Source organism: Rhinatrema bivittatum, chromosome 4 (genome assembly GCF_901001135.1).
Source record: "Rhinatrema bivittatum chromosome 4, aRhiBiv1.1, whole genome shotgun sequence".
NCBI classification, from domain to species: domain Eukaryota; kingdom Metazoa; phylum Chordata; class Amphibia; order Gymnophiona; family Rhinatrematidae; genus Rhinatrema; species Rhinatrema bivittatum.
This window is the reverse complement of record NC_042618.1, coordinates 141810961-141836608: the sequence shown is the minus strand read 5'-3', so window position 1 is coordinate 141836608 and position 25648 is coordinate 141810961. Positions and strand designations below refer to the sequence as shown.

The window sequence follows — 25648 nt, the reverse complement described above, 5'->3', positions numbered from 1 at the left end:
CAGGGAGGGTCTGTGAACTCCAGGCATTGGTTCACTACTCCCCTTATCTAGAGTTTTACCATGATAAAGCAACTCTCCGACCTCCCTTCTCCCAAACCACCTTTCTCCCAAAGGTGGTTTCCTCTTTCCCTCTAAATCAAACCATCACTCTCCCCATTTTTATGCCAAAACCGCATGCCAATGACCGAGAGAAACTTTTACATATCCTAGACTGTAAAAGGGCTCTAGCATACTACAAACAAAGGACTCAGTGCACGTCTAAGGCACTCTCAACTGTTCCTATCCTTTAACCCCATTTGAATGCCCAATCTTCCAGTCTTGCAAGGTCCTCCTGTAATGTATCACAATCCGCTTATGATTTAACTATTCTGAATAATTTTGAATCGTCCGCAAATTTGATAACCTCACTCATCGTATTCCTTTCCAGATGATTTATATATATATATATATATATATATATATATATATATATATTGAAAAGCACCTGTCCAAGTTACAGATCCCTGAGGCACTCCACTGTTTACCCTTTTCCACTGAGAAAAGTGACCATTTAATCCTATTCACTGTTTCCTGTCTTTTAATCATTTTGTAATCCACGAAAGGACAGCGCCTCCTATCCCATGACATTTTAGTTTTCTTTGAAGCCTCTCATGAGGGACTTTGTCAAACGTCTTCTGAAAATCCAAATACACTACATTTAATAGATACTTAAGGAATCAGGGTTCAGGCCCATAGAGCCCCTACCCAAGATTTTGATAATTAAAGAACTGATCACAGTCCCCTCCAAGAATGATCCTGTAAGAACACATAATTGGACATCTTGAGAGTAATTTTCAAAGCCATTTCCATGGATATAGCAGTGTTATAATCATAGATATATTTTACAGAATTGCCTGGCCCTGTATGAGATTAAACATATGCACGTATGACCTGTATGCATATGTTTACCCACAGTAAGCAGAGGCGTTCACAGGGATGCGGGGTTGGAGTGGAGTTTGTACTTTACATTTGAAATAAGTGTTTTTATTATATAATTATTTTATTTAAAAGAACTTCTAGCCTGCCCATCCACTGCTTTGGACAGGATTCAAAAGTATTCACATAAAAATAGACAAACTACATTAAAACAATATCTGAGCACCAAGCATGCATAAATAAAATTTGCCTAGGGCAGCTATATTAGTTATCAAATGGATTTGCCCGCTTAAAATGCACCTAGGCATATTCTTCGGATTGCCAGTAACAATTATGAAAAGGACGATTCTTGGAGCAAAGACTGTCTGTCAAATATTTATGCCGTATGCCTGCTTGAAAAACAGGGTCTTAAGCTGCTTCTTAATGTCCTTAGACAGACTTCTGTCCACAAATTATCAGACAGTGATTCCAGATCTATGGCCCAGGGACATAGAATATCCTGGAATTGGTTTTAGCAAGTAGAACCTGTTGTAGAGAGGGACTATCCAAACAATTGTGTCCTCTCAGTGCCCGAGAAAGTTTGTGAATCTTCAAAATAGAGCTAAGGCAAAAAGCAGCATTCCCATTCAGTGCTTTGTGAATTAATGATAAGATTTTAAATGTAATCCTCCATTGGATTTGCATCCAATGGAGAGACTGTAGCACTTTAATGATGTGTTCCCTTAATTTGGTACCCATCACTACTCTAGCAGTTGAGTTCTGCACAACCTGAAGAGCCTTCATAGTTAACATTGGCAACATATGACGTAAATGAAATTACAGTAGTTGAGTCTCGATAAGACTGGGGTCTGGAGGATAGTATGAAGGTCGTTGTGCATAGGAATGTTTTTAGTCTCAATGTCAGATATAACTTACAGAATGCATTTCTGACTACAGTCTTCACTTGTGGATGTAATGAATGATCAGATTCCAGTATTATACCTATATTTCTCACATACTGAGCTATGGGGATTGGCCTTTCTTCAAACTACTGAACACATGGAATATCACGAACAGAAGTTCATTAACATGGCTAAAGTTCATTAACATGGTCTTCCCAACATTAAGCATCAATTTGTTATCAAACATCTACTGCTGGATTTTTGGTAAACATGTATGACCATAGTGATAAAGCATCAGTCAATGTAGTTAAAATGTGAAAAAAAAATTTAATTTCATTGGCATTTAATCACACTCCCATATTTGAAAGTAGGGTACAGCTTATATGCCAATGCAAATATATTGCATGCATATTTATTGTGAATATCATGAAAACCTGACTGGTTGAGGGTTGTCGGTTTGGGAACTACTAACCTAGAGAGTATTTATTTATTTGAAAAGTTTTCTTCTTGCCTTATCCACCATTCAAAGTGAGGTACATAAAAATACACATAGTCAAAACATAAGATATAACAGATCATTGTAACCACTTTGATACACTCAAGCCAAACACTGTTGCCTTTTGCTTATGCACATTTGCTGTTGTTTTAGGAAAAAGCAAACAGTGATGTACATTGATTAAATCAGTAGTGAACACATCAGGTAACAGCTCCATATATACTGTCATGATATCCAGAAACCTTTTATGTAAACTCCCTGAAATTACAATACGAGATAAACAGAATATTTACCCATTCCTCATGAGTGTTGCTGATATGTAAATTTATCCTCCTGTGCACAAATATACTTTAGAGCTACTGCTTAAACACTTCAAAGTCCTTAGCTAAACACTTTTAATGATGCCTGTAATATTAAGAAAGTGTGACATTTGGTGAATGCTTTGTACAGCAGTGATATTGGGAAGAAAGGGTAAACAAACCCAAATAATTGCATGGCGTCATCATGCGACACCTAGATAATTTAGAATTGTGCCTATTTATATCCATCCTGACATTTTTTTTTATCTGCCAAAGACAGCTTTCATTTGGAATCTTAATCTGAGATTTATTTGGGGGTGAGGAGGAGGGGATCTGAAACTCATAGCTCGAGTTCCCACAGGAAATAGTCCATCTACCAACAGATTAAATGGCAGCCTTGCGGTTGTTAGGCGAGCACTGCATTTAACACACATGTCTACTCATTCAGCTGGCGACCATGGAGAAAAATTAAAGTAGTAACCCAGGTTTAGGAACAATGTAGCTAAAAAGACCCATATTTGCTGAATGACAAAGGGTTATATAGCAGCATTTCATTTTATTATTCGTGCCTGAATTTCTTGTTTGCTTTGTTGAGTCTGACGACGAATACTAATAAATGCCTGCAACAATCCAGCCGAGAGATGCTTGGCAACAAAGCTATGCGGTGGACCTCCCTGATCTTCTGCAGTTCACAACCTGACCTTTTGAAAAATTGGCTGGGCTAAGCTGCAGAATTTGGGTGTAATGGTTATTGTTAACTCCAGCTTTCGAATTTATTAATGTGTGTGATCAAGACTTACCTATACTTCAAAGTTTCTAAGACCAAACACAATCATCCATCCATTAGAACTGACATTGTGTCTCAGTGAATCCTACTTACTGTGTGACTGGTGTTTTTTTGCCATGTTTTGATGCGTTTGTAATCTAAAGATATAGTTTAGCAACAAGTGAAGAAACCAGTTTGTAAAATACTGCATCTCCAGAACAGTGAAAAAGGTGACAGTTGAAAATCAGGCAGTATTTATAATCTGCAAAATATTGCAGTTCCTACAACAATGTATAAAGCCACATTAAAAATAATGGGAAATTATTTTTCTATACTGTTAACTTTATTGAAGGAAATTTTCAATAGTGTACATAACATTCAGTGCATACACATATAAGCAAGTGTGCCTAAAGCTCCATCTGTATTTTATAATAAACCTTGCAGTGGGAATCTCAGTTTATAAAATACCACATACCACCATTCCAAGCAGATGTGCATATGTTTCAGTACATGCACAGTTTTTTTTTAATGTAAGGGTCTGCATAGTTCCTACATCTGTTTTATTTAAAAAATGCACATAAAGGGTAGATTTTAAAACCCTTGTGCGCATAAATCCCAGGGTTTACGCGCGCCGGGCCACGCACATAAACCCCAGGACCGTGTGTAAGTGCTGGGGCTTTAAAATGGGGCAGTCCGGGGGTGGGGCGCAGCTAGAGGTGCCCGGCACAGCGGCTATTTGCTGCTGTGCCGGGGGATCGCGCTCTGGCAGGGTGCTGGTGCGTGCAACTTGCTCCTGCTCCTTGGTAGGAGCAAAAGGTAAAACAAAAAAAACTGGGGTAGTTAGGATAGGGATAGGGGAGGGCAGGATAGGGGAAGGGAGGTTAGCGTAGGGGGTTGGGAAGTTTCCTCCCAGTCCGCTCCTTAATTGGAGGGAATTGGGAAAGGCCCCGATGCATTACCGCCCGTATTAGCAAATTTATACCCCCCTTGCACGCGCCGACCCGAAATTTTATAACATGCACGTGCATGTGTGCGTGCCGGGTAGCGTGCACAAGTTTTGAAAATCTACCCCAAAATATTTTACATGTTAAATAATTGTAACATGCATAAAAGACCTCCGTTTATAGAGGGGGGGCAGGTATTTTATAAAGTTGGCTGAAGTATGCATGCATCTCTTTTATGAAAATACTTGGGCATGTACTTCTAAGCATCAGTTCAGCCACACCCTCTATCACTTGCTCTAGACCGGGACCCCTCTTCCCCCACCCACTAGCTGCAGACAAAAAAGAAGTCAGCTTTAATATTTGTGACTTGATTAGCAGTGTAAAAGCATGTGTGCATTTCTGCTGATGTATAAATGCACTCAGTCTATAAAATATGTGCGTACTTCCAAACCGCTCCTTGGCATGCCCTCGAAATACCTTCTTTGTACTTGCATACTTTTCCATGCAGTAGCTACAGTACACGCATACTCTTGCCCTTCTTAAAATTTGCTTACTGTGCAAAAACCACTACTTACATGTGTATATGTGCACTCCCCCAAGTAAGTCTTTAAAAATTGCCCTCATAATTTATAAAGTAGCATCAATTCACATTGTTACATAGTTTGTTAAGCTGAATGAAGATCAGAGGTTCATGAAGTCTGACCCTTTGCTAAATGCCAGCAAGCTGGTAATTCAGAAAAAGATGAATAAAACACTGGGTATCTGCAGCCAAATTAAAGCAGTAACAAGAAAAGATTTCCATCCTCATCCCAAATATTGTGATCAATTTAAGTCTCTATTTAGCATTTTCATTACAGTCAGATTGAATTATCACATCCAGCAATTTCATTTCCTTCAGTAATGTGTCTAGTTTTATTTTGAAACTGTTTTGTGTTCTAGCCATTACAGCCTATACAACAGTATACATGGGAAAGGAGGTAAGACCAACCAGAATTATACAACATGACCAAAACCAGATCTAGATTCTTCTGTGTTCTCTAATTTCAGAGGGCTAAAATTTAGGTGAACTGTGTTAATGCCAAGCCAGGTTACTTGAGGAGCCAAAATATTAAATAGGGGTGGGTTGGCATTTGGCAAGGAATTTATTTAAGATTTGTATCCTATCACAATTTCTAAGCTGGTAACAGTTATTTATATATAAAATTGAATGAATACAATGTAAAAACAATCCAAATCAAAACAAAAAATTCAAATAGCAAATTGACATATACCATAAAATAAGGTAAGGGAACAGACTTTTTTCTTTTTGTTTTCTCTTAGTGGTCTTGCCAGTTGAACTGTCTATTGTTCGAAAGCACCTGTGCTTAGTAAAACAGTAGTGATCCATACAAGTAGCTCCCCAAAGATAGTTTTAATGATGTGAATTGTTGTGGCCTTGTACTTTTTGTTAAGGAACCCTAGCAGCCAGTACTCTTTTTTTTTTTTGGGACAGTTTCTGCAGCTCAGGTTCTCTTCTGTACAATAGCAATCCAATTTTTTAAAGCAAATAATCAGTGCGTCAAGTAGTTATCAGAAATATTTCTTACCTCTTAGTTTTGTAAAGATGAAATTCCTTTGCATGAACCATATTTGTGTCTTCATTAGAAGTATCATGCTTACAAATAGCACTGGAAAAGCTCATAAATAGTGCTGTAGTGCTGTTATTACTCATATGGGGATGTTTTAAATGGGAGGCTTACTAATTTTGTTGCTTGAAAAGAAATAAATTGACTAAAACAGTGTATCCATTTGCAGTGAGCATGAAAAGCTGCAGGATGATTTATTCATTTTTAGGACTGTGGTTATATAATATGTGTTTCTCTTTACTGTTTTTTGTTTTGTTTTTTTTTGCCAAAGATGATGAGATTTTACAAATAAACAGATAGTTGAAGATAGTACAGGTTATAGGTTTTCTAAACAAATAAGATTGATCAAGGTCAGGTTACAAGTAAAGATGGAAGTAATAATACAACATTATAGGAATTTAAAAAATTTATATTCCATCTGTTAGCCACTTCAAAGCAGATTACATTCACTTACTGTAGGTATTTCCCAGTCCCCAGAGGACTCACAATCTAATTGTACCTGAAGCAATGGAGGGTGAAGTGACTTGCCCAAGTTCACAAGAAACGGCAGTGGGATTTGAGCCCTGGTTTCCCTGGTTCATAGCCCATTGCTCTAACCACTAGGCATGCACACTCTAGCCTCTTTCTTTCTCCTTTCTCATATACTGTTACACAGAACACTTTTGTACTGTTTTTAACCTTCTCGAGATCAGGAAGGATTATTTTTAATCTGTGAAAGAAAATTGGATTTAAGAGTCACTTTAACTTGGTTAACTCTGAGATTATCTAAGTTGAAATGTATCCCCTATCCGCCATAACTGATATCTAGTACAGTAAAAAAGAAAATAATGCTAATAAGCTAAGAGTAAGGGGATTTGTTTTAGAAAGCAGCTGGGTGCCACATACCTAAAAGGAAAGCTCAAATTAAGCAGAAAATAACTTTTTAATATAATTTGTTGTCACTATTTACTTTTTGGACACGTGTACGAATGGATAATGTTTTCAATTTCTATAATTTTACATCATCCTAATTGAAATATCTCTTAAGCTCTATGATGGTGGGAGTTGGTGTCCACTGACCACAAAAATATTTTTGCCCAAATGGGAACTCAGTGGTAGCACAACTTCATTTGAATACACTATTTAATTATTGAGTGAATCTCGACTAGGGTTTGAGGACTAAGAGAGCACACTACTTGTGGTGTTACCTAAAAGAACATATCCACTGGGAGGAGAATTTTCAAAGCAATTTACACAGGTATAAAGCGTTTGATATGGGGTACTCGGTGCTGAAAATTGACGAAATGACTGTATGTTGCATGTACTATAGCTGCATTGAGAAGAGGCGTTCCTGGGAGAAATAAAATTACACACATAGGTTTGTATTTTCAAATCTGTGTAAAGACTTTTCCAGCAAAATACCACTCACAGAAAAAGGTACCCATGGCTGTGTGTACTTTGTAGTTTTGTAAAGTATGCTGTATATCCAATATAACGTGGATGATGGGGGTCCAAAAATGTGGTCCGAATTATAAGTAAGCCTATGTTATATCAAAATTATATTCAGTGCCTTTTAGCCAGATAAGAATGAACTTAGCCGACCAAGTAATGGCAGCTGAATATCTGGCCATATTTAGCGGCTGCCACTTATCTAATAAGTACCCATATGTCCATACTTATCCAGCTAAGTAGTTCTGAATATCTGTCAAATTTGAAAGATGTGAAATTGGGAACCAGCCTTTGATTGTGTTATAAGTAATCTCGTGTTATATCAAGTCACGTTACATAAGTGTTATATATGCGCACATTATAAAATACACATATCTCTACTCTGCAGCATATACACATATGTAGACTTACACATAAAGCAAGTAGTAAGCAAGACAGACCAACAGTCTTAGATAATGATAATTTATTCGCATATATATCTTGATAAAAGAGTCCAATTCTGGCCGAGTTTTGCACTAGGCTGTGCAGCACAGTGTGAATCTCCACCGATATGCACAATTCCATAATATTCCTCCATAGACCGTATTTACAACTGAATAATTGAATCACAATATTACTACTTATAAAGCCCATGAAGCAGCCTTGTGCGAAACTCGGCCAGAGTTGGCCTCTTTTATTAAGATATATGTGCGAATAAATTATCCTTTTCTAAGACGGTTGGTCTATCTTGTTTACTACTTGCCTTCTGGCTTCGACAGACCAACTTCCAGTCTGTTTTGTGGGACTTGCACATAAATACATGCAATGCATTGAAGCCTTATATATCAGTGCATTGAATGAATGTGCTATTCCTACTTATTTTAAAAATATACGCGCATATATTTTATGTGTGAAAGTAAAGTAGGACTTATTTGCATTAGTCAGCCACTTTTAAAACATGCATGCATAAATGAAATTACCAGTTTACCAATTAGTTCACTAGTTCACCCATGTCATTCTGGTTCTTTAGCCTGAATTTCCCCCAATCAGTACTACATAATACACATGTTTAATATTGCTTACACCAGATAATTAGCAGGAGTAAAAATATGCATTAAATTGACCCAGCCAGGAATGCCTCTACTCCACCCTTTTTTTACACGTATATGTAACCACTGTTATGTGCACAAGTGCCGGGCTCTGAGGGGCGTAACCAAGATGGCCGCCTGAAGGGTTGCAGCTCCTGAATGCTCTGGGTCCGCGTTTCTTAACTTTGTCTTATTTTAGTGAAATATGCCTCATAAAAGAAAAGGAAGGGTAAGGGTATTTCCATCCGAGTCTACCCTACCTGCGGACCAAAGATTGATTCGGGATTATGCTGCATCTACGGCTGAATCGAGGGTGTTAACCTCCATTGGCGGAGCAGACAGAGAAGCCCTTCTCTCGCCGGGGGAAATATCCTTAAGCCCTCCAGATCCACGGCAACTGCTTACAGCTTCCCCCTCAGGGGGCACCAAGGCTACTGGAGGTTCTGGAGGTATACCTACTAGTGTACTCCAGTTGGATGGAGCCAGCGATGCCGGCCCTGAGCTTGTGAGGACATCAACCCCGAATCAGCTGTGTGAGGTCTCTGGAGGAAGTGTGGAAGAAGGTGGAGACGCTCTGCCGGTGGCGGCAGAGGGGAATGATTCCAAAGCTGGAGCTGACAGGGTGAGTCAACTCACATTCGGGATTAAAAAACCTGCAGTTGTCACTCTAGATTCCCTTTGGGATCTTATGGCTGGTCTGGCCACCAATCTTCAGGAACAATCAGTAGCCCATGACCATCAACAAATTTTGCAAGAACAAGGGACAGTATTCCAAAGGTTGGAAGAGGAGGTTAAAAGTTTAAAAGATATATTACAGCAGTGTTCACTCGAGAAAGGCTGGCAACAGTGAGGAAAATGGAGTTTCTTGAAAACTCGATTCGACATCTAAATCTCCGGATTTTAAATTTCCCCAAAATAAATGATGAGCCGAGCCTGTTAACTTTTAAAAAATACGTGGGGGATATCCTGAAAATTCCCCACAAAAAGATTCCTGTGCTAAAGAAGTTAACATACTCAAAGGCAAAACCCGTCAAGATTCAATTTAATGGAGAATATTGCCAACTTGACTCAACACCTGGAGGAGTTTGGAATGGAGGTCACAAGCAGAGAGACACTACTGGTGACTTTCCATTCAGAGTATGAAGTGAATATGATTATGTGTTTCTATTATAAAAATTTAACAATACTGTTTCTGGGTGAATTGGTAAGAATCTACCCTGATCTTGCCAAATCCACCCAACTTCGCCGTAAGGCATTTCTTCAGATGAAGGCCGAATTAATTTCACTGGGAGCAAGTTTTATTGTTAAATATCCATGTAAATGTATTGTGAGATTGCATGGGAATACTTATATTTTCTTTGATGTACCACAATTGAGTGATTTCCTGAATGTTAGGTGACCAATACCCGTCATTAGCTTGAGCGATAGTGATTCAAATTGAAATATGCATGTAGAAACCTCCAGCCGGTCAAATTTCTTCTTAAGTATTTATCGTATAGAATTGCTCTTCATTATTTCCTTACGTCCCCCACTAATTTTCCTCTATGATAAGTGCTAAAATAATTTAATTTTAATTTTCTTGAGAAAGAACATTTAATGTGATTAATGTTGATTATATTTCTTTGTATAAAGCACTTATATTTCTTATAACAAAGTGGAAAGATTTTGTTGTTGTAAATGTTAAAATGCAATAAAGAGAAATAAAAAACAAACAAAAAAAACAAGTGCTGGGTTCTGAAAAAGGGGGGCGAGGGTGTGGTCTGTGTGGGGAGGGGCAGGGCAGGATGGGACGGAGGCCGGCCGGGACAGCAACCACTAGCCTCTGTTCAGAGGAAGCACGTGCAGGCAGCCAGCCGGCACTTGAGATTACTGCTGCTCCAGAGGAGCAGTAAGTAATACATTTAAAAATTTGGGGAAAGGTAGGTTAGGTTTATGGGGTGGATAGGGAAAGGAGGAGGAAATTTAGCTAGGGGGGTAGGGAAGTTCCTTCCCAGTCGGCTCCTTAATTGGAGGCCCGATTGCATCACCACTCATATTTAACGAAAATTTGCCCCCCCCTGCGCACGCCGTCCGCACATGCACACACGGATTTTAAAATCCAGTGAACATGTGCGCACGGCCATCAGATTTTATAACATGTGCACACATGTTATAAAATCGGCATGTCCATGTGCGCGCGCCGGGAACCTCGTGCACATGGATGGCCATGCGCGCCTTTTAAAATCAACTCCTAATGCACCTCCTATTAGGAAAACAGAACAAGCTAGGCTGCTAGAGATCCCTACACAGAAAGTAGGGATCTATAACAGCTTGAATTTTCCCCAAGTCCCATGATATAGAGTCAATTTGTGCTTCCTGGTTGGGTCTTGTGATTAGATACTTGAAGCTCTAATTTAGATAATGCTGAATCAATCTTAGAAGTGGAAACACAAAGAATTTTTGCAAAGTGCTCCATGATATCCCAAACAGTGTTCAAAGAAACTACCGCAGGTATTTTAAGCTTGGAAAACAACTTACCGGGAGCAAAATCCGCTGAGAAACCAGGAGCAGCCAAATTAAAAGAAGAACTGGGTTGAAGAGCAGAAGAAATCAAGACCGCTTCTCTGCTGGAATTTGCCGAGGAACCAAGTGAGCTCAAGCCTGCCCGAGTGGAAAGATACAGCGGCACTGCAGACTCCTCTGTTCACCTTCTGCGCAGGTGCATGAGATGCATGATTACCCGGCCCCAGCGCTGCTTCCTCGGAGGTGCTGCTCCCGAGGGCTGAGGGAAACCTCCTCCCCTGGGAGTAGCTCTGCTCCCTCAAAAGAGACTGCAAGGGGGAACTCATCAGGACAACCGGGCAAACCAGAGACAAAGAAGATGATGAACTGCTGGGCAGGAAGTTGAGAAGGCTCGGCAGGGAAGACCCTCACCTTTCCTTTTCGCTTGGGAGCCATAATAGTGGAAACCAGAAAAGAAAAACAGAGAGGTCAGCGTCCTCTATTTAAGCTCAGGTAGCCATCTTGCTCAAGATTAATGCTATAGAGGCAGCCGCAGCCTGTGCATTATGAGGAGCAGTAGAAGATAAGAAAATTTTATTAACAGGGGGAATAGAATCGTGAGAAATATGAAGACAATCTAATAGATATCTTTTAAAGGTAACAAGTAATTTCCCCCAAAAGTTTTGGAAAATTCAGAAACCTAAGGTTAAGCCTCCTTGAAGTATTCTCCAGAACTTCAACTCTATGAGAGAGAACACTTTGATCTTGAATTAGATTGGATTGGATACCCTAAATGTTCTCTATATCTTGCTTGATGGAAACAATTTTTAAATCCTGCTCCTCAATTCTAAGATCAGGATTGGAGACTTGAGGTTGAATTTTATCAATGAGAGAATCTAATTTAAGTGAGGAGGCAACCAAAACCTGGCCAGATTTAGCTACTAAGTCCCAAAATTTCCTCTGGGCTCTGTCTTTCTGAGGTTGCTGAACTCGTACCAGCTTCAGTTGAAGCCATATCGGCAGCAGAGATCTGTCAAAGGACATCGACTATCTGCGGGGCTCCCACAACCACTTCAGCAGCTGGAGAAGAGAGAAGAAATCTTTCCCAGGCCGCCTCCTATGAATTGGCAGATGCAAGGAGTTTGTGCTGCTCCTTTGTGGCCCCCTGGAAGGCATCAGTTTTCGACATCGGAAAAGACTCCTTTTTTAATAAATGGAAATATTGCACAGTGAAGTCTGTTTTGTTATTAAAAATGTATCCATGACTGTTCAGGATCCTTAACCTGCTTTCCAAGACTTTTGATGTATGTATTTTTTTTCCACATCAGTAATCCATGCTTTTTCACAAAAGCTTATATGATGAGATGCCAGCCAAAGTAATTATTCACTTGCTCAACTTAGAATAAGTCATTTTCAGGCCTCACAGGTGTTGTCAATCTTCCTTCAAACAATTACTCTAGAGCACAAAATGTTGGTTTTAAAAATCTGTATTGCATTTACTTGTTTAGCTTCTGTTATTGTAGAATATTATTGCTCAAGAACACAGAAACAGCAGAATGTAATATCAGTGGCAACAAAAATGTAGCGGAAATGTCATAGAAATATTAAAAGAAAAAGTGTGGTAAATCATGTATTGTTTGCTCCTGTTTGTTTATTTTTCCTTTCACTCTTTTCAGGCCAGATTTACAATTTAATTTAAGCACAGAAATTTGTTGCTAAAATAACATGACCAAGTAAATTAAATATGAATTAAAATTCAGTGCTTCCCTAAAGAGAAAATTAGGGGTTTGTTTTAGTTGCATTTATTTATTTATTTACTATTCACAGAGGAGAAGGGTATTGGACTTGATTTTTTTTTTTTTTTGTATAACGTGTAATATGTGCTGAATCATTTATGTATTTTTTATATTAGAAAACCAACCTCAGCTCCTGAAAGGGGTGACCACCCAGAAGAAAGAAGACATGAGCCCAGATGACCATCTTCAGAGTCTAGCCATCAGCTCGCAGCACAGAGAAGAACCTGTTGGACCGACAGATCCTGACACAGCGGAGTTGCCTGTTTGGCCAATACCTAGCCAAAGAAATGAATCCACCATTTGTTCCAAAGATGTTTGTCCCAGTTATATTAACATCCATGGGGCTGCTGGGAAATCAAGGCAAGGACAATCTTTAGATAGAAATTCTGATTATCACAAACCTTCTCAAGTGTCTTTTCCTTATGTGCTGTTAAGATATTTACATGTTTTGGCTTCATGGACTATTTTTGTTGTGGTTAATTTTTCATTTGTTATACATAATGGGCCTTAAATGGTACAGAGTTTTTCCATAGGCACAGAATGAGGAAAAATCTTTTATGAATAAGGTCGCATATGTCTCTTGTGGCTGAATTGTCTGCATAAGATTTTTGTTTCTGAGCATTGAATCTATTGAACTGCAACCAATTAATATATAAATGGGGTATTTTTACAATACCTTGGAAAATACATGCTTGTTATACCCAGTTTCAAAACAGACTTGCACATACAAGTCCACGTTGCAAATTATTCCACTAAATTTACCCTCACACAATTATACTGCTATTATATGAGTGGAAAATGTTATGTTCATGCTTTTTAAAATCCAAAAGATCAACTCAAAGTCCAAATCCCTCCCCATATCTATTACCGGGAACACCCCTGCTCAGTCTGGGTGAACATAAGTTGCCATACTTATATAATAATGTTCTTATTACTGCTCAGTTACAAGATAAATGTATACTTTTGTAAACTGTTATGATGGCTCAACCGAATAACGGTATTTAAAACTCATCAAATAAATAAATAAATAAATAAATAAATAAATAAATAAATACTGGGTCATGCCAAGGGTACATCAAGCCCAGCATCCTGTTTCTAATAGTGGCCAATCCAGGATACAAGTATCTGGCAAGTACCCAAACATTAAATAGATCCCATGCTAGTAATAAGCAGTGGCTATTTCCTAAGTCAACTTGACTAATAACAATTTATGGAATTTTTCAGGAACTTGTCCAAACCTTTTTTTTAAACCCAGATAAGCTAACTGCCTTATGTACTGAGTGGAAAATACTTGCTAATTTCATGGTATGCCCTTTTATCCTTGTATCATCTGAAAGAGTAATCAAACAATTTATATTAACCCGTCTATTCTTGTCATGATTTTTTTGACATCCATCATATCCCCCCTTAGCCATCTCTTCTCCAAGCTGAACAGCCCTATCCTCTTTAGCCTTTCCTCACAGAGAAGCTGTTCTATCTCCTTTATCATTTTGCTTGCACTTCTCTGTACCTTCTCCAGTGCATCAATATCTTTTTTTGAGATGCAGCAATCAGAATTGAACACAGTACTCAAGGTGTGGTCTCACCATAGAGGGACAGAGAAGCATTATGATATTTTTGTATTATTCACCACTCCCTTCCTAATAATTCCTAACATTCTGTTTGTTATTTTCTATCTGCTGCAGCTCACTGGGCCAACAATTTCAATGTATCGTCCACTATGATGCCTCGATCTTGAATCTAACATTGTGTAATTACAGCATGGGTTATTTTTCCCTATATGCATCACCTTGCACTTGTCTATATTAAATTTCATCTGCTATTTGGACACCCAATCTTCCAGTCTCACAAGGTCCTCCTGCAATTTATCACTACCCATTTGAGATTTAATTACTCTGAATAATTTTGTGTCATCCGCAAATTTGATCACTTCCCTTGTCGTTCCCCTTTCCAGATTATTTATAAATATATTAAAAAGCACCAGTCCAAGTACATATCCCTGAGACACTCCACTGTTTACCTCTCTCTACTGAGAAAACTGTCTATTTCCTGTCTCTTAACCAGTTTGCAATCCACAAAAATACATTGCCTCCTATCACATAATTTTTTAATTTTCTTAGAAGCCTCTCATGGAGGAATTTGTCAAATGCCTTGTGAATATCCAAATTAACTAAATCTATTGGCTCACCTTTATCTACATGTTTATTAACTCCTTCATAAAAATGTAGCAGTTTTGTGAGGCAAGACTTCTCTTGGGTAAATCCATGCTGGTTGTGTCCCATTAAACCATGTCTATATGTTCTGTGATTTTGTTTTTAGAATAGGTTTCATGATATTTCTTGGCACTGAAGTCAGGCTCACAGGTCTATAGTTTCACAGATTCCCTTGGAGCCTTTTTTAAATATCGGTGTTGTATTGACCACCTTCCACTATTCAGGTACAATGGATGATTTTAATGATATGTTTATTATATTTATGTGTATTAATACTTAATTGCAGTAAATTACAAATGTAAAACAAGGGTTACAAATTACTAATAATAGATCTGAAATTTCATTTTTTGAGTTCTTTCAGAACCCATGGGTATATACCATCTGGGTGATTTTCTACTCTTCATTTTGTCAATTCTTCTTCTTCTTCTTAATCTGGCCTACTACATCTTCTAGGTTAACCGTGATTTGATTCACTTAATCTGAATCACCCCTAAAAAACATCTGTGGAATGGGTATCTCCCCAACATCTTCATTAGTAAACTTGGAAGCAAAGAATTAATTTACTCTTTCCATGATGGCCTTACCTTCCCTAAGTGCCCCTTTAACTCCTCGATCATCTAATAGTCCAACCGACTCCCTCACAGGCTTTCTGCGTTGGATGTATTTTTAAAAGTTTTTTAAAATTAATTTTTGCCTCTGTGACCAACTTCTTTTCAAATTCTCTCTTGACCTGTCTTATCAATGTTTTACATTTAATTTGACAATGCTTATGCTTTTGCTTATTTTCTTCAGATGGATCCTGCTTTCGATTTGAGTGAAGTTTTTTTTTTTTTGTCTAAAATAGCCTCTTTCACTTCACCTTTTAACCAAGCCAGAAGATGTTTGGCCTTCCTTCCACCTTTCTTAATGCATGGAATATATCTGGAATGCGCTTCTAAGATGGTATTTTTAAACAGTGCCCACACCTGTTGGATATTCTTAACCTTTGTAACTGAACCTTTCAGGTTTTTTTTAATTATCTTCCTAATTTTATCAAAGTCTCCCTTTTAAAAGTTTAGTGCTAGAGATGAAGATTTACTTATTGTCCCACATCCAGTCATTAGTTCAAATTGGATCCTGTTATGGTCACTATTGCCAAGTGACCCCACCACTGTTACCTCTCCCACCAAATCCGGCATTCCACTAAAATATAGATTTAAAATAGCTCCCTCTCTCATTGGTTCCTGAACCAATTGCTCAATGAAGCAATTACCTCTCTAACATGTCCTGATGTTATATTTACCCAGTCAGTATTGGGATAATTGAAATCTCCCATTATTACTACATTACCAGATTGGTTAGTTACCTTTATTTTCTTTTAGCATTCATTGTCCATCTTATCATTTTGGCCAGGTGGGCAGTAGTATACTTCTATTGCTATACACTTCCCCAACACACATGGGATTTCTAACCATAAAGATTCTACTGTGCCTTTAGTCTCTTGCAGGACCTTTATTCTGTTGGAATCTATACCATCCTGAAGATAAAACACCACCCCGCCCCCAAGTTGATCCACCCTATCATTGTGGTATAATATGTACCATTGGAACATGCCATACTGGGTCAGACCAAGGGTCCATCAAGCCCAGCATCCCGTCTCCAACAGAGCCAATCCAGGCTATAAGTACCTGGCAAGTACCCAAAAACTAAGTCTTTCACGTTTCTGATGCTAGTAATAGCAGTGGCTATTTTCTAAGTCAACTTGATTAATAGCAGTAAATGGACTTCTCCTCCAAGAACTTATCCAAACCTTTTTTAAACCCAGCTATACTAACTGCACTAACCACATCCTCTGGCAACAAATTCCAGAGTTTAATTGTACTTTGAGTGAAAACGAACTTTCTCCAATTAGTTTTAAATGTGTTGCATGCTAACTTCATGGAGTGCCCTCTAGTCCTTCTGTTATCCGAAAGAGTAAATAATCGATTTGCATTTACCTGTTCTAGACCTCTCATGATTTTAAACTCCTCTATCATATTGCCCCTCAGCCGTCTCTTCTTCAAGCTGAACAGTCCTAACCTCTTTAGTTTTTCCTCATAGGGGTGCTGTTCCATCCCCTTTATCATTTTGGTTGTCCTTCTCTGTATCTTCTTCATCGCAACTATATCTTTTTTGAGATGCGGCGACCAGAATTGTACACAGTATTCAAGGTGCAGTCTCACCATGGATTGATACAGAGGCATTATGACATTTTCCGTTTTATTCACCATGCCGCAGCACACTGAGCTGACGATTTGAATGTATTATCCACTATGACACCTAGATCTCTTTCTTGGATTGTAGCACCTAATATGGAACCTAACATTGTGTAACTATAGCATGGATTTTTTTCCCTATATGCATCACCTTGCACTTATCCATATTAAATTTCATCTGCCGGATGCCCAATCTTCCAGTCTCACAAGGTCCCCCTGCAATTTATTACAATCCACTTGTGATTTAACTACTCTGAATAATTTTATATCATCTGCAAATTTGATTACCTCACTCATCGTATTCCTTTCCAGATCATTTATAAATATACAAGCCGTAAAGCCCGTTAAAACGGGCTACATCCCTCTGTCTCTCACCTCCCCCTCATTCTCTCTCCCCTCACTCTTCACCACCCCCCCTCCCCCACTCCTCCCCACCCTCCCTCTCCTCTCACTCAGTCCCCCCTCTCCCTCACTCACTCCCACTCAGTCCCCCCTCTCCCTCCCTCCCACTCAGTCCCCCTCTCCCTCCCTCCCACTCACTCAGTCCCCCTCTCCCTCCCTCCCACTCAGTCCCTCCCTTCACCCACCTCCATTTCCTCCCGGCGCCGTAAGCGCGACTTCCCGCAAACCCTCACCCGGCTCCATTAACTCCTCCCGCCCCTGCCGGCAGATCTCGGGGGGGGGGGGGTCACTCCCTCCCGCGCGCGCGGCAGTGCCCCCCCCGAGATCTGCCGGCAGATCTGGGGAGAAGTAGCGGCACCGAGCGCGCGCGGTGCCGCTACTTCTCCTCCCGCTCCTGCCGGCAGATCTCGGGGGGGGGGGGGCGCGGGGAGTGACCCCCCCCCCCCCCGAGATCTGCCGGCAGATCTGGGGAGGAGAAGTAGCGGCACCGGCAGGAGCGGGAGGAGAAGTAGCGGTGCTACTTCTCCTCCCGCTCCTGCCGGCAGATCTCGGGGGGGGGGGGCGCGGGAGTGACACCCCCCCCCCCCCCCGAGATCTGCCGGCAGATCTGGGGAGGAGAAGTAGCGGCACCGGCAGGAGCGGGAGGAGAAGTAGCGGTGCTACTTCTCCTCCCACTCCTGCCGGCAGATCTCGGGGGGGGGGGGGCGCGGGAGTGACACCCCCCCCCCCCCCGAGATCTGCCGGCAGATCTGGGGAGGAGAAGTAGCGGCACCGCGCGCGCGCGGCGCCGCTGCTTCTCCTCCCGCTCCTGCGGCCCCACCGCCATTTTTTTTTCTGATCAACGTCCTTGCCCGCACATGCGCAGTAGAGCTGCGCTCTACTGCGCATTTGCGGGCCGTCGGTCACAGGCCATTTATAAGGTAGATTGAAAAGGATGGGTCCCATTACAGATCCCTGAGGCACTCCACTGCCCACCCCCCTCCACTGAGAAAATTGTCCATTTAATCCTATTCTCTGTTTACTGTCTTTTAACCAGTTTGTAATCCACTTGTATAGCACTGTCTCATTGGTTATCCTCTTTCCACCAGGTATCTAAGATGCCAATTATGTCTACCTCTTCATTCAGTGCTATACACTCTGACTCTCCCATCTTACTACTTAGACTTCTGGCACTGACATACAGACATTTCTCACAGTTCCTATTTCTCCATCCCCACCAATCCTGTTTTATGTAATTTCCAAGCTTTATGTTTTTTGTTGATGTAAACCGATATGATGTCCCCACTAATATCGGTATAGAAATTCAAATAAATAAATAAATAAATAAATTTCAAAGTATGTTTTTTGTTGGCATTAACAATCTGCTTATCAGTTGACGGGATAATTTGGAATTTTTGAACTCAGGTGATTCTTTACTTTTAGGCACATGGACTACTTTTACTTTTATTGAAATCTCTATGTTGGGATGCCATAGCTCACCTGTTTTATTAGTATCCTTTGAAGATACCTCCCTCCAAACCATGTGCTGCCGAGAGACTGTCTGCTTTCCCCTGTGTTCTAGTTTAGAAACTGCTGTATCTATTTTTTTTAAAGGATAGTGCCAGCATCCTGGTTCCATCCTGGTAAAGGTGGCGCTCTTCTTTTGGAAAAGACTCCCCTATCCCCAAAAGGTTGGTCAGTTCCTTCCAAAACTGAAACACACTTCCCTGCACCATTGCCTCATCCAAGCATTGAGACATCAAAGTTCTGCCTGCTGCAGACCTGCACTTGAGGCAGTGAGCATTTCAGAGAATGCTATCCTGGAGGTTCTGGATTTCAGCTTTCTAGCTAAAACCCTAAATTTGGCTTCCAGAATCTCCTTTCCAAACCTTCCTATGTTGTTGGTGCCCACATGTACCATGAAAGCTGGCTCCTCCCCAGCACTGTCTAAAATCCTATATAGCATGAGCTCTGCCACCTCTGCACCAGGTAGGCAAGTTACCAGGCGATCCTCACATCCAGCAGCCACCCAGCTATTTACGTTCCTAATAATCTAATCACAACTATGATGGCTGACCTAATCCTTCCCTCTTGGGCCATAGCCCTGGGAGACTCGTCCTTGGTGCAATAGGATAATGTATTACCTGGAGAACAGACACTAGGATTACTTATTTTACGCATAGTTTTTATTATAGGCACACATACACACTAATGAATGTTCCTCACCTTTTCACTTCTCCCCCAAACTTTTTATATTCTAAAATTTCCCAAAGCAGTTCTCACCAATCCTCTTCAACTACCAGCAAGATGATGATGATCTCTCAATGCTCCCATAGGAGACATTAGAAAAGAACTTACCTAACTCACTTGCCTTCTTGTTTAATCAAAAGGCACACACCCAAACACTAGAAAAGAACTTACCTTGCTTCCTGGTCTTATTTTATATACAGTATATATACATTTTTTAATTAGGCATACACACATGCACACACAATCACATACACACTAAAAGAACATGGGCGGGCAATTTTGTAAAAGGCCATTTCTGTAAGTAAAACATTGTTTGATCTGAGAAAATGCCTTTGAAGTTTACTCTCTTAGGTAAAGATCACAAGGCCCATCTAAGCTTCTCAATATTGCAGATTCTACTTGGTCTCTGGTTTTACCTTTGCTTCCCCATCTCTAAGAATTCTCTCTGCTTGTCTCATGTTTTTTTGAATTCCACCACAGCTTTTGTCTATGGCATTTTCATTGGGAAGCTTTCCTTTCAGCTACTTTTGCGTTCAGAAATAAAGATGTTCCCAGTCATAAAATGAAATGGACAGTCACACTAGAAAGAGCTGCTGCCATGATGCTTTCTGTGCTGCTATGAATTGCATGAAAACATGGTGAAGATCAGCTTCAAAGGGATCTAGATGGGTAATTAAGAAGATACCCACCTAGAAGTCCATATTCAGAGGCATTTAGCCAGATAACTCACAAGTTATGTGGCCAAATTCTAACTTTGGAATACTTTGGGCACTTATCTGCTGACCTTTAGCAAGATATCTCATTATCCAGCTAAAATTTAGTGGCATAATGAAGGGGCATTCCATGGCCATCTCTGGGAGGAGTTAAGTTAGCCAGATATGTTATCCATCTAGCTCTGATATTCATAACATATCTGGCTAACTTTGGTCATGTCATATAGCTATCTTAAAGTTAGCTGTGTAAACTTATCTGTATATTTTTACTGATTATAGTCAGCTATCTTACTGTGGCTGCACTATTGAATATCCCTCCAAAGTTATCTGGATAAGTTTATCCGGTTAACTTTGCAATCCACGCCAGATATATGATGCTGTAACCATAATTTCGCCAGTTAATTGGACTAAAATATGTACCCTGGCTGAAGAAGGCTTTCGTTAATCCGAGCTTGACTGTTATTTACTATGGGGTAGATTTTCAAAAAGCGCGCCTTCGCGTACTTTTGTTGGCGCATCAGGCGCAAACAAAAGTACGCTGGATTTTAGTAGATACGCGCGTATCCGCTAAAATCCTGGATCGGCGCGCGCAAGGCTGCCGATTTCGTGTAGCCGGCGCGCGCCGAGCCACGCAGCCTGCCGCCGTTCCCTCCGAGGCCGCTCCGAAACCGGAGCGGCCTCGGAGGGAACTCGCTTTCGCCCTCCCCTCACCTTCCCCTCCCTTCCTCTATCTAACCCACCCCCCCGGCCCTCTCTAGACCCCCCCCCACCTTTGTCGGGGGATTTACGCCTCCCGGAGGGAGAAGTAAATCCCCGCGCGCCAGCGGGCCGCTAGCGCGCGGAGACGTGACCTGGGGGCGGTTACGGAGGGCGTGGCCACGCCCCGGGCCCGCCCCCAAAACGCCACGCCGATCCGACATGCCCCAGACCAGCCCCCCTCGAAAAACCCCAGGACTAACGCGAGTCCCGGGGCTCTGCGTGCGCCGGTAGGCCTATGGAACATAGGCGCACCGGCGCGCAAGGCCCTGCTCGCGTAAATCCGGGCGGATTTACGCGAGCAGGGCTTTTAAAATCCGCCCCTATGTGTTTTTTGTAATAATAATTTTAAATCGTTCTCACCTTTTCTATAATCTCTTACAAGTTAGCCCTGTTATTTGCCCTGTTATTTGTAACCTCTTGTTCGATGTAATTTCCAGCTTTGGCTCTATGTAAACCGACGTGATATGTACCAGTACATGAACATCGGTATATAAAAGCCTTTAAATAAAATAAATAAACAATCGGGCCAGTGACTGAATATGGATATTCTAGATCTATGGAGTGAAAATTGCACACCGCAAAGATTACTAAATATTTGCATATGATTTTAGTTGGATTCAAAAGAGGTATTGTTACGTGTGCTGGCTGCGGCAGACCCGCGGCCCCCTCACCTCTTTCAAAGTGATCCAGCATCTGGTTCCTCATTTCTGGCGGCTGTGGGCCTCCAGCTTCGTCCTCAGCCCACCCCTGTGGCCTCTGGCTCTGCTGATGTTCTGCGTTGGGCCTCCCTGCATGGCCCAAGGAGAGACGCCATCCTGACCAGCACCGCGCCCCTCCCTAGGTGCGCGCACAGCTAGTCCTTATATAGGGCCCGCAGCGGGAACCTGGCCACAGCCCCGGATGATGACGTCGGCAGGGCTCCGGTATATAAGCCTGGACTCCGCTCTCTCAAATTGCCTTTGCATCAGGTCCCCTCGCTAGTCGAGTACTCGTTGCCTCTTCAGTTCCTGGTTCCCGATCCTGATTGCCTTCATTCCTGTGTTCCTGTTCCTTCATCTCTCCTTCGGATTGCTAACCTGGTTTGACCTCTGCATTGCCTGACTACTCCGTTGCCTCTCTCCAGCCCTGGACGTCTGCTTCGTCTGACCATCCTTTGACTCTCTCCTCGTCTACACCTCAGCTTTGCTTGCCACTGCTTCCAGACTGCCGCCAGCCCTGAACCCAGCTTGCTTCAAGACGCCTCTTCAGCCTTTGTCCTGGACGTGGTTCACTCAGGCTTCGGCCTGCTCTTGCTCGGGCGCATTTTGTCAGACTGTGTTCCTATGGGCGCCCGGGTCTCTGGGACTCCGCCTTGTCCAGTACAGACTGATACCTACACTAGGTGGCTAATGGCACCCAATGGGTTGACCTCAATCCACCCATTGATGACCACTGACGGAGGCCACCTAAGTCCAGCCGGCCTCGGCACCCAAAGGCCACCTAAGTCCAGCTGGCCTCGGCACCCAAAGGCTCAACCAGCGGGGAACGAGGGCTGGTATTGGTGAAGCGCCAGCCGGCCTCCGTCCATTAGCCCTCTCTGCCTGCCGACGGTGGGGACCCGTAGGATCCCTCCTACGGGTAGCGCCAACCCTACCTCGGCTTCTGGGTCCACCTCCAGCACAACAGGTAGTCCCCTGGTTATGTTTAGTCAAGGGAGAAAACTAAACTGGTGGAATTACCTTTTCAAATATGAGCACATAAGTTTCTCCCGTTTCTGTCTGCAGAATTAGCATGTGCAAGACCTTGTTGCTGATTTTCAAAAGAAAACTTTTGGAGCAGTTTCCCAGGTATCTTCTACCAACCTAGGCTACTCAAAATTGCCCCACTGTGCATACACACATAAGCCATATTCTATCCTTCCATTTTCTGATTAAGGAAAATTTATTGGCATGACATTTTGTACGTCTTGTCATAATAATACATAAGGAGGATAACTTTAAAACATGCAAGTGCATACCCATATACACGTATATATGGGAGCATGCAAAACTGCTCCGGTATTGCATTGGTAACGCATTAAGGGGCGTTTTCCATGCAAATGAGGCTTTTTCGTGCAGTGGGGAAACTTCGCATGACACGATGTAATCATCACAGTGCACGAAAGTGTCCAGACAGCCTATTTCAGTGTTAGGGAGGGGGGGGGGGAGAGAGAGAGAGACTTGCTATAATGTCTCTTCCCTAGACAGCTATTTGTATCCCTATGAGAGGCTCACCTAGTAACTCGAGGTGGGGATTAGGTATGAGTGTAGGGGGTTGGGGGCCACTTTCACATTCAACATGAGACGTACGAACAGAACAGTGGTCTCTTGTGAAGATTTGATGGCCTTCGGAGTAAGGAAACTCACTCCAAGATGAGATTTGGGCAATGTTCTCTCAAACTAGCTTGATGGACACTCTACCTGGGCAACATCTATTTGTATCCCTCTCATAGGGATACAAACATATCGCGAAGGAAAGGGTTGTAGCTATTGGCCGCGTTAGGAGCCGCGCTAACACTGCGGCTGTTTCGCCGCACACGATAACTCTTTCTTACTTTACATATGCTCCGCCCCCTGAATACAAAATTAAAAATGTGCAAATCGCGTTAACAGCTGTTAGCGCAATTTGCGGAATTATCTCCTGCGGTAACTCCTTGGAAAATGACCCCCTAAGTCAGATAACTAAATAAGTCTAAAAAGCGCTTCTTATCGGGCTAATCAGATAGCATGATTTATTTATTTTAAATTTTATATACCGCACGAATAAGGCAGGTATCTGCCCGTCTAGGCGGTTTACATTAATACATTCATAAGTAGCGCTTTTAAACGTATCTGGCTATTTAACTTACAGGTCATTTTTCAAATCACTTTTGGGCATTATTGCACGCGATAACACGGTAATGCATGCGATAAATAGTGCATTGCATCTTGCATATGCAAAATAGCAATTAATATTCAGGTGGGAGGAATTTGGGCAGGGTTAATGGAAATTGCGGTCTGCTAGCACTGCGGGTGATACAGTATTGCACATTATCGCAGGATTTATTCCTGGAAATAACTACACCTTTTCTGGGGGCGGTACTGTGGAAAAAGTAATTATTGCGCACGATATCGCAGATCGTGCTATTATTGCAATGAATATCGCACGTGATAAAAAAAAGCTATGATCATGGACGTTCCTACCAGGCCTTCCTGGCCCAATAAAACACCCGTTTTTACCTGCTGTACCGTCCTAAAGCCATATTGTTTCTTGAAAGTGTAATTTTGATGGCATATTGGATGTCTCGGCAGGCTCACCGCAGACAACATGTGGAACCTGAACAACCTCAAGAACAGCCAAGGCCTTTTCCAAGGCCTCCTAGGGAAGTACCAGCAGCACAGGTAGAGCCAAGGGTCCTGTTGGCTCAGGGTGTGGGTCACTGTCTGTCACGCAGGCAGCCAAGCGAAGGAGATACAGGGAGCAGATTTTCCTCCATGAACATCCTTGCTGGGCATGCTAGAGGACTTTGTGCTTAGCAGATATCAGCTCTGCTCTTGGGCAATCCTGGTATTATATGAAGACATCTGAGGGGATCTGGATCCTGTCACCGAAAGATCCCACGCTGTGCCTGGCCTCACCAAACTGTTGGCCACCCTGCATTTCACGGCAAGCGACTCCTTTCAGTCACAGGAGGGGTGGTGGGGGGAATGTCCCAAAGCACTTTCTCATGCTGTCTCAACCAGGTCATTGAAGCAGTAACTGACCGCATTCTTCACTACATTAAACTTCCTCGCGACAGGCAGGACTTGATGGACTTGAAGAGAGGGTTTTATTCCTTCGCACACTTTCCCAATGTTGTCAGAGCAATCGACTACACTCACATGTTCATCAGTCCACCCTGTCAGAGGGAGGAGACATACTGCAATAGAAAGTTCTTCCACTCCATCAACGTGCAAGTGGTTTGCGACGCTCGAATGTGCATACTTGACGTTGTGCCCAGGTTCCCGGGAGCCGTGCACAATTCCTTTATACTTAGACAGTCGGGCCTGTTTGACGATTTTGAGGCTGGCATGTACGGTAATGCTTGGCTCGTAGGAAAGACACACTTTTCTTTCTGTATTCCATCTTTGCCTATGTGTTTGTGGCTAATGGCACCCAAATGGGTGGTGGCTGCGGGGGAGGAAAGGATCGGTGGCATGGCAAGTGGCTTGTACAGTCATGTATGCAGCTCATTGGTCCTGGCCATGGCTTTTTATCCTCATGCTTCAAAGTGTGGCAAACTTTGACGCCAACAGTGCACATCACGTAAAGCTTGTTGAGTGAACAGGCACTATATACTTAGAACGTCTTCATAAGCAAAATGGCACTGTTCCTATCCTCCCCTTGGGTGCCGTTTTAATGGC

The 25648-nt window shown here is 41.9% G+C and overlaps 1 protein-coding gene across 1 annotated transcript in view; it reads left to right on the top strand.

Moving 5' to 3' along the window:
* The window catches only part of MIPOL1 (mirror-image polydactyly 1), a 1009124-nt gene that overhangs the window by 251958 nt on the left and 731518 nt on the right, over window positions 1-25648 (top strand). The window contains exon 5 of the mRNA XM_029598907.1: window positions 12815-13058. Within this exon, the coding sequence (XP_029454767.1) occupies window positions 12815-13058 (244 nt within the window). The remainder of the gene's footprint in view (window positions 1-12814; window positions 13059-25648) is intronic.